The sequence below is a fragment of the Bos grunniens genome, chromosome 10 (assembly GCF_055505025.1).
Source record: "Bos grunniens cultivar Pamir isolate PY7600 chromosome 10, Bosgru_T2T1.0, whole genome shotgun sequence".
NCBI lineage: Eukaryota > Metazoa > Chordata > Mammalia > Artiodactyla > Bovidae > Bos > Bos grunniens.
In genome coordinates, this window is record NC_141174.1 from 41,512,041 (window position 1) to 41,526,970 (window position 14,930).

Here is a 14,930-nt window from a genome sequence, read left to right on the forward strand (position 1 = left end):
ACAACACCTTTTTTTTAAATTAGGAAAACAGATGGGGAAAATGGTAAGAGCAGGGTACTTGCATAAATATACACACTTCATATTGCCTTCCACCCTTTCTTTTTCTCTTCCTTCTCTTCATCTCCCTTCCTTCCTTGAACTCCCCCTGCTTATCTGTATGTGGTTACAGAGAGAAGGAGTAGATATACAGTAAGAAAGCCATTGGTTGAGATGCCTGTTATGGCACAGTGCCTAGCTATGCATCTGTTTGAGACCCTTTCTATCAAAGGACTCTCAAGTACCCAATCAAAGTCACTTAGGTTCCAGGGTTCCTAAAACAAAATGACTTAATATGCCATCATCTGTGTTCTCCTCCCCTTATTTTAAATTAGAGATGAGCTATGTGATAGAAACCAATGGAGACCATGGGCATCAAAGGATGTATGAAGAACCAAGGGTGGTTCCTTTGGTGAAGGAAGTATCTCTGGGCTGGATGTCTTCTCTGTGCCCTGCATACCCACCTCCAGACTTCTCAGCTCTGCTCAGCTCTACAAGCCTGATCAGAATGGAACATTAATAGGCTCTTCTTCCGTATCCTATGCTTTTTGACTGGGCTCAGCCATCTGTTACCTGCTGGGACTCTGACTGATAAATCCTCTAAGGTACAGGTATATATGGGAAAGACCTGTTAATAGAGAGCTTAAGATTTACTCTTTTGTTCCAAGGGACAGAAACAGGACCAATGGTTAGGAGTCAGAAGCAGAAAAGGTTCATTCTTTATGAAAAAGAAGGTGAGTACCTTTCCTGGTTGGAGAGGGAATGACATGTTAGGAAACAGATAGATGAGATCACTGTCGAGGTTCTTTCTAACTTGGAGCATCTATTTTGGTCAAGAACTCTCCCTATCCCCTTTTCAAATTCTTTTCTACTTTATTTGACTTTTTTTTTTCCTCCTTGAAAATCTAATAAGCTTAAACTTGCTTTTCTGGGTTAGAGAGGTGGGGTGGAGTGGACCACGGATTAAGATAAGAAATTGGCAAATGTTCAATGTTTGAAGCTTGAAAACAATCTGTTTGTGCACTCACCCTTTCTATCAATATACAAATTCCATGATTTGTTTAACATGTTTTGCACTTTTCCTGACCTTTTTCATCCTGTGTGTGTACCCTGGAGCAAATGACTACACAAGGAATTTTTCTACACTATAAAATCTTTGTTTTATTCTTTTAGTTGTTACTTAAATTGGTAAGAGTTTTGCTCTTTTTATAAAACGAGATGATTCTAATTTGAATGAAATAGGATTAGAATCTCTGAAAGACACTCCTTAAAAATCAGATGGAAACCCACCCCCTCTAAACTCAAAGGTTCCAGCATCAGGCTTGCACAGTATGTCTTAGCTGTGGTGTTAAGAGAGAATTCCAAAATGTAGAATGGGCTTTCCTTTACTAATTTTCTCTAGGTCAAAATGGGTCAGCTCCAACTTTAAGCTACAAGTTTGATATTTTCTAGAAAGCAGTAATATCAGTGGCCCCATACCCTAAACCTATCCATCTTCTAAAAGTGAGCTTCTGGCTGCTTAGAAGCAAGGATCCAGAGAGGGCTGGTTCAAGAGATTTGCTCTGCAAGGCTCTGAGGAGCTCATTCTGGTCCAAGGCAATGCTCATTCTGGATAACTGTAATTCCCAAGAATTATGAGAACAGTTTGAATCGGTATCTTCTGGGCATCAAAACCCCCAAACCTCTTCTCACTTTTTTAAACTAAAGTTTAGTTGATTTATAATATTGTGTTAGTTTCAAATGTACAGCAAAGTGACTCACTTACATAGGTCCATCCTTCTTGCTGCCAATGGCAGTATTTCATTTGTTTTTATGGCTAATATTGTGTTTGCATATGCATGCATTTTTTAAAACCAATTATCTGTTGGCACTTGGGTCGTTTGTAAATAGTGCTGCTATGAACATTGAAGAGGATGTATCTTTTCAAATTAGAGTTTTCATCCTTTCAGGATATACACCCAGGAGTGGGATTGCTGGATCATATAGTAGCTCTATTTTTAGTTTTTTAAAAATAGCCTTCACACTGCTCTCCATAATGACTATACCGATTTACATTCCCACCAACTGTGTAGGAGGGTTCCCTTTTCTCCACACCCTTTTCATATATAAACCTTTTGATGATAACAGACTTATTTGAAGGTGGTAGACTTTTTGATGGTGGTTATTCTGACCATGTGAGGTGATATCTCATTGTGGTTTTGATTTGTATTTATTTAATAATTAGCAATAGTGAGCATCTTTTCATGTGCTGGTTGGCCATGTCAGAGAAAAGACTATCTAGGTCTTCTGCCCACGTTTTCATTAGATTGTTTATTTCTTTGGTACTGAACTGTAGGAGCTGTTTATATATTTTGTATGTTAACCCTTTGTCAGTTGCATCATTTGCACATGTTTTCTCCCATTCCGTAGACTGTCTTTTGTATTGTTGATGGTTTTCTTTGCTGTAAAAAAGCTTTTAAGTTTGATTTGGTCTCATTTGTTTATTTTTGCTTTTATTTCTTTTGCCTTGGGAGACTGATCTAAGAAAATATTGCTACAATTTATGTGCAAGAATGTTCTGCCTATGTTCTCTTCTATGAGTTTTATGGTATTGCATCTTATATTTAGGTCTTTAGAGCAACTGCAGTTTACTTTTGTATATGGTGTGAGGGAGTATTCTAACTTTACTGATTTACATGCAGCTGTCCAGGTTTCCCAACACTACTTGCTGAAGAGATTGTCTAGTCTCCATTGTATACTCTTGTTTCCTTTAGTGTAGATTAATTGACTGTAGGTGCATGGGTTTATTTCTGGGCTCTCTACCTGTTCCATTGATGTATATATCTTTTTTTGTGTGCCAATACCACACTGTTTTGATTACTGCAGCTTTATATCATAGTCTGAATTCTGAAAGGGTTATGCCTGTAGCTTTGTTCTTTTTCCTTGGGATTGCTTTGAAAATTCTGGGTTGTCTGTGGTTCCATATAAATTTTGGAATTATTATTTTTCTAGTTCTGTAAAAAAAGTTATGGGTATTTTGATAGGGATTGAATTAAATCTATAGATTGCTTTGGGTAGTATGGCCCTTTTAGCAATATTAATTCTTCCAGTCCAAAAGCATGGGCTATCTTGCCATTTCCTTGAATCACCTTCAGTTTCTATTATCAATATTTTATAGTTTTCAGCATCTAGGTCTTTCACTTTCTTGGTAAACTTTGTTCTTAGATATTTTATTTCATCTTTTCATGTGATTTTAAATAGGGTTTGTTTTTTTTTTAATCTTCTCTTTCTGATATTTCATTGTTGGTGTAAAAAAAAAAAGGAACAGATTTCTGTATATTAATCTTGTACCTTGCTACCTTCTGAATTCATTTAACAGTTCCAATAGTTTTTGTGTGCAGTCTTTAGGGTTCTCTATAGAGATTATCATGTCATCTGTACACAGTGACAATTTTACCTCTTCCCTTCCAGTACAATGTTGAATAGAAACAGTGAGAGTGGGCATCCTGTCTTGTTTTAGATTTTAGTGGGAAGTCTTTCAGGTTTTCACCGTTTAATATTATATTGGCTGTTGGTTTGTTGTAAACGGCTTTTATTATGTTGAGAAATGTTCCCTCTAAAACCACTTTAGTGAGAGTTTTTAATCATGAATGGATGTTGAATTTTATCAAATAGTTTTTCTGATTCTGTTGAGATGATCATGTGTTTTTTGTCTTTCCTTTTCTTGATGTGGTATAACATATTGATTTTTCATGTGAACTATTTTTGAGACCTGGGAATGAATCCAACTTGGTCATGGTGTATGACCCTTTTTATGTATTGTTGAATTTGGTTTGCTAATATCTTGTTGAGGATTTTGAACCTATGTTTATCAATGATACTGGCCTGTAATTCTTTTTATGTAATGTCTTGTCTGGTTTTGGCATCAGGGAGATGGTGGCTTCATAAAATGACTCTGGGAGTGTTACCTCCTCTTTAATTTTTTGAAATAGTTTGGGAAGGATGGGTATAAGCTCTTCTTTGAATGTCTGGTAGAATTCCCCAGTGAAGCCATCTAGTTCTGGACTTTAGTTTGCAGGGAATTTTTTTCATTACAGATTATATTTTACTTCTGGTGACGGGCCTGTTCAAATGATCTGTTTCTTCTTGATTCATTTTTGACAGCCTTTATGTTTCTAAAACTTGTCTACTTCTTCTAGGTTGTCTAAGCTCACTTCTAGGTGAGCTCCACAATTTTTTGGCATATAACTCTTATATGATTCTCTTAGGATGTTTTTAATTTCTATAGTATCAGTTGTTATTTCTCATCTTTCAATTTATTATTTTATTAATTTGGGTTTTCTCTTTTCTCCTTGGTGTATCTGTCAAGCAATTTCTCAATTTTGTTTATCTTTTCAAAAAAATTGGCTCTTGGTTTTATCAATCTTTTCTATTTTTTAAATCTCTATTCATTCCTGCTCTGATATTTATTTCTTCTGTTGACTCTGGGCTTTCTTTGTTCTTTTTCTAATTCTTTTCGCTGGCAGATTAAATTATTTGAGTTTTTCTTTTTTTTTCCAAGAAGGCCTATATTATTGTGAACTTCCCTCTTAAAACTGCTTTTGCTGCATCCTATAGCTTCTATAAGGTTGTGTTTACATTGTTGTTTGTCTCAAGGTATTTTCTGATTTCTTTGATTTCACTGTTGACCCGCTGGTTTCTTAATAATATGTTTAGTCTCCACATGTCCATTTTTTCTTTCTGTGGTTGATTTCTCATTTCATGGACATCTTTCTTGCAGATTTGGCTGAATAAGAGGTGTTCTGCCAGTTTCCAGTTGGTTTTCTGTGAGAATTGCTCCCCATGTAGGTGTATTTTTGATGTGTTTGTAGGGGTAGGAGAACTCCACATCCTCCTATTCTGCCATCTTGATCCTCCCCCTCTTCCCACTTCTTAACTTCCCACTTCTTAATAGATTCTTTGTTCTGCAAGTCCCAAGCAGAACACAGTCTTCATGGGACCAACGAAGAATCTTCAGGCAACAAGGGCATGACCTGGCCATCTCTATCATCTCTGAACTGAGCATAGGAGGAGGAGGATAAGACCCAGCAGTGGTAGATCTCACCTCTTTTATACTCTTCCCCAAAGCTTCAGTTTCATCCATGGGAGATATGTAATAAGGGCAAAATAGACTCACATGCTGGGTATTGAATCAACAAAGCTTATGCTGGAAATTTTGTGAACAATGTCAGAAACTGGTGATTAAAATCCAAGACCTCCCTGAGCTGGTAATAAACAAAGGCGTTTTTTTTATTAAAACCAGATCACTAACCAGCAAACTGTGCAGCGTAAGCTCTAGCACTGTGGTTATTTTAGCCAGTCCTACTCACCTCTGCAAAACTGTGTTTTGTAAAGAATCAAACCAGATGAGAAAGACGCATATTTGATAAATGAACACATACCAAATATGTCTTCATTTGGAGTAAAATCAAGCATTGCAACATGGAGCAGTCACCCAGAACGCAGTCACTGTTTTTGAGAAGGAGGGCCCTGTACCCAAGAGAGTGGCAGCCAAAACGGGTCACCAGAGCACCAAGCTTGCAGTGCTACTAGGTGAATTAAAAAAAAGAAAAAACAAGTAGAGGTGACACTAGAAAGGCAGCCCTGAAACATGAAGTGAAGAAAGAGCTTTGGATTCTAGCTCTGGTCCTGCCACAAAAGAATGGGTAAGGGCAGACTGCCTTTCCTTCCTGGCTTCTAAGCCTTCATTAGTGAAATAATGGCATGGGCTAGATGGATTGGGGCCCTTCTAAACTTGCAATGTTGGGATTCTCTGCTGTCCATTAAAAGGTATTTTCCTATGACCCTGTGGGACCGAAAGTGACAATTTCAATTTAAAGAGAGTCTGGGACTCCCTTAATTTTCAAAAGAGTTTAGCAATCCTGAAAAAAACTTGTACCCTGCCCCAAAGGTGTATAGCATTCAATGAACCACTTCTGCGTCTTGTGACCAAAAGCTGCTCAAAGTAGCCTTTGGCTGATGGATAGTTTTCAGTCAGAAGGAGGATTTTGTTAGCCTGAAGAGAACTCCAGTGTGGGCTGATGACTAGCAGTGAAGCAGAAGAACAAGGAGATATTAGGAACTAAGGAATTCTGTCAGCATTTCATTTCAAATGCCTTCAAAGTACCCTTGATCATTATTTTTTTTTTTTCTTAGTTTGCTAGTTTGCAAAGGCTATGACTTCCCTCTGGTTTCAACCAGGTATGGACAATTTGAAATGAGTATTTGTTGCTTCAATGAGAAGTTTAAAGTTTTCAGAAAGAAAGCAGTATTCTGACTCAGGAGCTGACAGCAGTTCATCTTGTGAACAAGGGAAAAGTACTTGCCAACACACTGGTTCCACTGGTAGTGCTGGAGATAGCCCTGGGGGCAGCTGCACCTGTAGCCGCCGATGATGTTCTGGCAGCCGTGCTGGCAGCGATGGTTTCCCTCACACTCGTCCACATCTGAAAAAGAAGGCAAGTTGCCTTTAAGTTACATCAGTGCATGTCTCAGAGGTATTCTCTGAAGCACCATTTATCAGCATATGAACGTGAAAGGCAATTTTAGTAAGACATCTGACACCAAAAATTGTTGTTGGTGTTCAGTTGCTAAGTTGTGTCTGATTCTTTGCAATCCCATGGATTGCAGCAGGCCAGGCTTCCCTGTCCTTCACTATCTCCCAGAGTTTGCTCATATTCATGTCCATTGAGTCAGTGATGCTCTCAAACCATCTCATCCACTGCCACCCCCTTCTTTTGCCTTCAATCTTTCCCAGGCATCACCAATATTCCACCACCCAAAATTTCAAGAATAGCTACTCTGGAGCTTTTGATTAAGTCCAAGGGAAAAAACATCCCTGCTAAAATCCACAAATAAAAATAATGAAGACACCAATGCAAGGCACAAAAATACAGTATAGGATAGCTATGTAAACCATTTATATTTCCTTATTTGTGCCGGAATTGGAAACCAAAAGGTCAGTACAAAAACAAAATCCTAAAAAATAAGAGTAAAAGGTTTAATCATATGTTGGCAGAAGAGTTATTCCTTATATACTTAATCCACATTGAGGGAATCCTTTCAAGATTCTGGATCCAGTGACTAGAAAATTAAGTGATCAAATTCAGGAATCTCGCTGTTTTTCTTGATTGAGTCATTTCCAATTAGACTAAATTAACAACTGAGCAGAAAGTCTTGTTACATTCAGGAAAAGCCTGTGTTGAGGACACGGTCAAGCATGAACCAAAAGATGTATCTCTAAGATATGGGACTTGTACAAACCAGAGAAAACACTTCCATCTTCAGCTGGCTGTCTCCCCTGTGCTCAGTTCTGATGTCTCATAGAGGATGACGATGCAGGTGTTTATAGGCCACCTCACGAGGACCAACTAGCTGGATCAAGCTGAGGGCTCTACCTACCTTCACAGCTTGCGCCGCTTGGATCAAGTGAGAATCCCCGCTGGCATTCACAAGTGAAGCTTCCAGGAGTGTTCTGGCAAATGCCCTTTGACCCACACAGGTTGATGTCAGAGGTGCATTCATTGTTATCTGTAAGAAGCAGAGGGAGAAAGGAGAGGATGGGACTTCCCCGAAGCTCTCTTTGTGTTGTTTAAAAGGAAGAAAGAAGGGTGATTTGCTCAGAAAAAGCCAATAGCTTTTCACAACATGCATGCATGTACACACAGACACATATACATATATTCACATATTCTCTTGAGTTTTATCTTCTTATTCCAACAGCAGAAGCCCTTGAAAACAAACCCTTCAACGAATACCTACATAGGACCTTCCCTCTCCCACTTACCAATGCAGGCAGTATGGTGTTGGGTAAATCCAGGAGGACATTTACATGTGAAGCTGCCAATGGTGTTAACACACAGGAACTGGCAGTTGTGCTGCTTAGTTGCACACTCATCAAGATCTATAAGAAAACGCAAGACGGGCATTGGAATTGAGCTGAAGTCCAGGAACCTAGAAAGCCACCCTAGGGAGTAGCTCTGTGTTTTCATTTCTACCTCTCAAATGACCTGGTCAGAATGGGACCACAGCATATGGTTAGGAGGAACCCGAGAGATATGGGTTTTAAAGATAAAATGTGGTTTCAGTTCAGACCAAAAATGCATTTCTTTGGTGATCCAAGAAAAACCCATTCCCTTTAGTTATAGGAAAGCAGAATTTTCTCAACAAAGAAATGTCTAGTACATCATAAAATTTAAATAAATTACAAAATGAAATAAAAGATTAAGGATTCTCAAAAACTTCCAAAGCACTGAAAAAAAATCTCTTCAAGTTGAAATATAAAAATAATTATTGAGGGTAAAAATGAATTTTCTCTGCTTGGTTCTTTCCTGTTTGCTGTTTTTTAATCTTCTCAAATGAAATGGTCAACCAGATCAAACCAAACCAAACTAACTGCTTTTAGAGTTTCTCCTTTGGATAAAACAAAATTGAGCAATCAGGAAGGAAAAAAAAAAACTCATTCTGATAAGCCAACAGCAGTTTTAAAAAAGACTATCTACAATATTTATCCAAGATTATTTTCCACTTCTCAATAAAAGCCTCTGTTTTGACCAGGCCTCTTTCCTCACTGCCTGGAACCTGTAGGTTCTCTCTTCACACCATTGCTATTTAAAATCTCAAGAGATACAAAGTGTGTTCCAGTTTTTAGTTGAATTTTAATTAAAAGAAAAAAAAAACTGCTGTGAATTTAGGAATCTACCTACCTTTCCCTTCCTCCCTGGCTCTCTGCCTGCCCGCTCCCCCCTCCCCCCCCTGCCCCCCCCCCCGCCCCCGCCACCCCCCCCCCCCCCAGCCCTCTTCCTTGTGAGATTCTTTTATCACTGCAGACAGACTTGTGCTTGGAACTGCAGATCTGTGCCAGTTCCTGGCTAGACTAATATCTGGAGTGGGCTTGAACTGAAAGAACTGCCCATATTTCTCCTAGTGCTGACATCTCTTAGAAACGAGCCAATCCTGTGCTCTTTTATTGCTGGGGAGTTGCCGTTTCTGCTTTTCTGCTCTCTGCATTATTGACAGCTGTATGTCTCCTGCTAGTAGGTGTCCTGCCTGATCTATGACCCCAGGGGCTTTGCTAGAGCATCATCACAGGTTTGCTGCAGCTTATTACCTGCAAATAGGTGAGGGGGACAACTCAGTGATTTTTTAAAAATTTTCACTGTATACTGGGGTATAGTTGATTAACTGTTGTGTTTCAGGTGTACAGCAAAGTGATTCTGTATACACATACACAGATTTATTCTTTTTCAAATTTTTTCCCCATGTAGGTTATTTCAGAATATTGAGCCAACTTCCCTGTGCTATCTGGTCAGCCCTTGTTGGTTATCTAGTTTATATACAGTAGTGTATATACATAAATTCTAAACTCTCAATTTATCCCTCCTCTGCCCCCAGCTTTTCCTTCTGGTAACCATAAGTTAGTTTTCTATGTTTCTAAGTCTGTTTTTGTTTTGTAAATAAGTTCACTTGTATCTCTCTTTTTTTTTTTTAGATTCTGCATATAAGCAATATCATATGATATTTGTCTTTGATTTACTACACTTAGTATGATAGTTTCCACGTCCATCCATTTTGCTGCAAATGCTATTGTATCGTTAATGACTAATATCCACTGTATATATGTACCACATCTACTTCATCCATTCATCTGTTATTGGACATTTAGGTTGCCAGTACTCTTGCCTGGAAAATCCCATGGATGGAGGAGCCTGGAAGGCTGCAGTCCATGGGGTCGCTGAGGGTCGGACACAACTGAACGACTTCACTTTCACTTTTCACTTTCATGCATTGGAGAAGGAAATGGCAACCCACTCCAGTGTTCTTGCCTGGAGAATCCCAGGGATGGGGGAGCCTGGTGGGCTGCTGTCTATGGGGTCGCACAGAGTCGGACACGACTGATGTGACTTAGCAGCAGCAGGTTGCTCCCATGTCTTGGCTATTGTACACAGTGCTGCCCTGAACCCTGGGGTGCATGTAGACTTTTGAACCATGGTTTTCTCCAGATACATGCTCAGGAATAGGATTGCTGGACCATACAGTTATTCTATTTTTCATTTTTAAAGGAACTTCTAAACTGTTCTGCAGAGTGGCTGTACCAATTTACATTCCCATCAACAATGTAGGAGGGTTTCCTCTTCTCCACACCCTTTTCAGCATTTATTCTTTGTAGACTTTTTGATGATGGTCATTCTGACTAGTGTGAGATGAAATCTCATTGTAATTTTGATTTGCATTTCTCTAATAATTTAGTGATGCTGAGCATCTTTTCATGTGGCCATCTTTGGAGAAATGTCTATTTAGATTTTTCATCCATTTTTTGATTGGGTTTTTTGTTTATTTTGATATTGAGCTGCATGAGCTGTTTCTAGATTTTGGAGATTAATCCTTTGTCAGTTGCATCACTTGCAAATATTTTCTCCCATACTGTGAACTTTTTTTTCATTTTGTTTATGGTTTCCTTTGCTGTACAAAAGCTTTTGAATTTAATTAGGTCCCATTCATTTATTTTTATTTCTGTTACTCTAGGAGATAGCTTGAAAAATATATTGCTGCAACTTAAAGAGTGTTCTGCCTGTTTTCCTCCAAAAGTTTTATAGTATCATGTTTGATATTTAAGAGTTTAATCTATTTTGAGTTTACTTTTGTGTATGGTGTTAAAGACTACATTCTTTTACATGTAGCTGTCCAGTTTTCTCGACTGTCTTTCCTCCATTGAATAGTCTTGCCTACTTTATCATAGATTAATTGACCATAGGTGCATGGGTTTATATCTGGGCTTTCTATCTTGTTCCAATGATTCATATTTCTGTTTTTGTACCAATAACATTACTCTTTTGATGACTGTAGCTTTGTAGGATAGACTGAAGTGAGTGTTCCATTTTTCTTTCTCAAGATTGATTTGACTATTTAGGGTTTTTTGGGTCTCCATATAAATGTTAAAATTTTTTGTCCTAGTTCTGCAAAAAACACCACTGGTAATTTGATAGGGATAGCCCTGAATTTGTAGATTGCCTTGAATAGCATAGTCATTTTGACAGTATTGTTTCTTCCAATCCAAGAACATGGTATATTTTTCCATCTGTTTGTGTCATCTGCAATTTCTTCCATTAGTGTCTTTCAGGTAGAGGTCTTTTGCCTTTACAGGTAGGTTTATTCCAAGGTATTTTATTCTTTCTGATGAAAGACTGTTTCTTTAATTTCTCTTTCTGATCTTTCATTGTTAGTGTATACAAATGCAACAGATTTTTGTGTATTAAATTTGTATCCTGCAACTAAATTACCAAATTCATAGACATGTTCTCAGCTCAGTTCAGTCACTCAGTTGTGTCCAACTCTTTGTGACCTCACGGACTGCAGCACGTCAGGCTTCCCTGTCCATCACCAACTCCTGGAGTCTACTCAAACTCATGTCCATTGATTCGAGATGCCATCCAACCATCTCATCATCTGTCGTTCTCTTCTCCTCCCACCTTTAATCTTTCCCAGCATCAGGGTCTTTTCCAATGAGTCAGTTCTTTGCATCAGGTGGCGAAAGTTATGGAGTTTCAGTTTCAGCATCAGTCCTTCCAATGAATATTCGGGACTGATTTCATTTAGGATCAACTGGTTGGATCTCCTTGCAATCCAAGGGACTCTCAAGAGTCTTCTCCAACACCACAATTCAAAAGCACCAATTCTTCGGTGCTCAGCTTTCTTCATAGTCCCAACTCTCACAACCATACTTGCCTACTGGAAAAGCCATAGCTTTGACTAGACAGACCTATGTTGGCAAAGTAATGTCTCTGCTTTTTAATATTCTGTCTAGGTTGGTCATAGCTTTTCTTCCAAAGAGAAAGCGTCTTTTAATTTCATGGCAGCAATCACCATCTGCAGTGATTTTGGAGCCCCCAAAATAAAGTCCCCCACTATTTCAATTGTTTCCCCATCTATTTGCCATGAAATGATGGGACTAGATGCCATGAACTTAGTTTTCTGAATGTTGAGTTTTAAACCAACTTTTTCACTCTCCTCTTTCACTTTCATCAAGAGGATCTTTAGTTCTTTGCTTTCTGCCATAAGGGTGGTGTCATCTGTATATCTGAGGTTATTGATATTTCTCCCTGCAATCTTGATTCTAGCCTGTGCTTCTTCCAGCCCAGCGTTTCTCATGACATACTCTGCATATAAGTTAAATAAGCAGGGTGACAACATAGAGCTTTGACCTACTCCTTTCCCAATTTAGAACCAGTCTGTTGTCCCATGTCCAGTTCTAACAGTTGCTTCTTGACCTGCATACAGATTTCTCAGGAGAGAGGTCAGGTGGTCTGGTATTCCCATCTCTTTTCAGAATTTTCCACAGTTTGTTGTGATCCACACAGTCAAAGGCTTTCGCATATTCAATAAAGCAGAAGTAGAGGTTTTTCTGGAACTCTCTTGCTTTTTCGAGGACCCAACAGATGTTGGCAATTTGATCTCTGGTTCCTCTGCCTTTTCTAAATCTAGCTTGAACATCTGGAAATTCACGGTTCACATATTGTTGAAGCCTGTCTTGGAGAATTTTGAGATTACTTTACTAGCATGTGAGATGAGTGCAATTGTGTGGTAGTTTGAGCATTCTTTGGCATTGCCTTTCTTTGGGATTGGAATGAAAACTGACCTTTTCCAGTTCTGTGGCCACTGCTGAGTTTTCCAAATGTGCTGGCATATTGAGTGCAGCACTTTCACAGCATCATCTTTCAGGATTTGAAATATCTCAACTGGAATTCCATCACCTCCACTAGCTTTGTTCGTAGTGATGCTTTCTAAGGCCCACTTGACTTCACATTCCAGGATGTCTGGCTCTAGGTGAGTGATCACACCATCGTGATTATCTGGGTCGTGAAGATCTTTTTTGTATAGTTCTTCTGTGTATTCCTGCCACCTCTTCTTAATATCTTCTGCTTCTGTTAGGTCCATACCATTTTTGTCCTTATTACTCCCATCTTTGCATGAAATGTTCCCTTGGTATCTCTAATTTTCTTGAAGAGATCTCTAGTCATTCTCCTTCTATTGTTTCTCTCTATTTCTTTGCATTGATCACTGAGGAAGGCTTTCTTATCTCCCCTTGATGTGCTCTAGTATTTTCCTAATAGCATCTTTAGGATTTTATATGTATAGTATCATATCATCTGGGCTTTGCTGATGGCTTAGATGGTAAAGAATCTGCCTGCAAACAGTAACAGTTTTACTTCTTCTTTTCCAATTTGGATTTCTTTTATTTCTTTTTCTTCTCTGATTGTTGTGGCTAGGACTTCTACAACTATGCTGAATAGAGTGGTGAAAGTGGACATTCTTGTCTTGTTTCTGAACTTAGAGAAAATGCTTTCGCTTTTCACTGTTGAGTATGATGTTAGCTGTAGGTTTGTCTTATATGGCCTTTATAATGTATGTTCCCTCTATGCCCACATTCTGGAGAACGTTTATCATAAATGCCTGGTGAATTTTGTCAAAAGCTTTCTCTGCATCTATTGAGATGATCATATGTTTTTTTTTTCTTCAATTTGTTGATGTGGTTTATCACACTGATTTGTAGATATTGAAAAATCCTTGCATTCCTGGTGTAAATCCCCTTGATCATGGTGTATGATCCACTTAATGTACTGTTGGATTCGGTTTGCTAGTATTTTGTTGAGGATATTTGCATCTAAGCTCACCAGTGATATTTGCTGTTGTTGTTCAGTCACTAAGTCATATCTGACTCTTTGTAACTCCACAAGCTGCAGCACGTAAGGTTGCCCTGTCCTTCACTATCTCCCTGAGTTTGCTCAAACTCATGTCCATTGTGTCAATGATGTCATCCAACCATCTCATCCTCTGTCACCCCCTTCTCCCCTTGCCCTCAATCTTTCCCAGCATCAGGTAGGGTCTTTTCCAATGAGTTGGCTCTTTGCATCAGGTGGCCAAAGTATTAGAGCTTCAGCATAAGTCCTTCCAATGAGTCTTCAGGGTTGATTTGCTTTAGGATTGTCTGGTTTGATTTCCTTGGTGTCCAACGGACTCTCAGGAGTCTTCTCCAGCACCACAGTTTGAAAGCATCAATTATTCGGTGCTCAGCCTTCTTTATGGTCCAACTCTCACATCCGTACATGGCTACTGGAAAAACCATAGCTCTGACTATACAGACATTTGTCAGCAAAGTTATGTCTCTGCTTTTTAATATTCTGTCTAGGTTTGTCATAGCTTTTCTTCCTAGGAGCAAGTGTCTTTTAATTTCAAGAGGCTCTTTAGTTTCTCTTTGCTTTCTGCCATTGTGTGCATGCTAAGTCACTTCATGCATGCTAAGTTGCTTCAGTTGTGTCCAACTCTGTGCGACCCTATGGACAGCAGCCCCCAGGCTCCTCTGTCCACAGGATTCTCTAGGCAAGAATACTGGTGTAGGTTGTCATTTAAGTCACTTCAGTTGTGTCCAATTATTTGCAAAATTATGGACTGTAGTCCCCCAGGTTCCTCTGTCCATGGGATTCTCCAGGCAAGAACAGTGTAGTAGGTTGCCATGGCCTACTCCAGGGGATCTTTGAAACTCAGGGATCAAAGCTGAATCTCTTGTGTCTCCTGTATTGGCAGGCTGGTTCTCTAGCACCAGCCTGGGAAGCCCCAGAGTGAAAGTGTTAGTTGCACGGTCTTATCTGACTCTTTGTGGCCCCATGGACTGTAGTCTGCCAGGCTCCTCTGCCCATGGAATTATCCAGGCAAGTATACTGGAGTAGGGAGCCATTCCCTTCTCCAGGGGATCTTTCCGACCCAGGAATCGAACCTGGGTCTCCGGCATTGCAGGCAGATTCTTTGCTGTTTGAACCACTAGGGAAGCCACTAGTATGGTATCATCTGCATATCTGAGGTTGTTGCCATTTCTTCCGACA

The 14,930-nt window shown here is 39.2% G+C and overlaps 1 protein-coding gene across 3 annotated transcripts in view; it reads right to left on the minus strand.

Annotated features, from left to right (window-relative positions):
- The window catches only part of FBN1 (fibrillin 1), a 265,245-nt gene that overhangs the window by 7,981 nt on the left and 242,334 nt on the right, over positions 1-14,930 (minus strand). For all 3 annotated transcript variants that reach the window (XM_086320774.1, XM_086320775.1, XM_086320777.1), the window contains 3 exons: positions 7,841-7,957; positions 7,456-7,584; positions 6,381-6,500 (listed from right to left, as the gene is read on the minus strand). In XM_086320774.1, the coding sequence (XP_086176900.1) occupies positions 6,381-6,500; positions 7,456-7,584; positions 7,841-7,957 (366 nt within the window). The remainder of the gene's footprint in view (positions 1-6,380; positions 6,501-7,455; positions 7,585-7,840; positions 7,958-14,930) is intronic.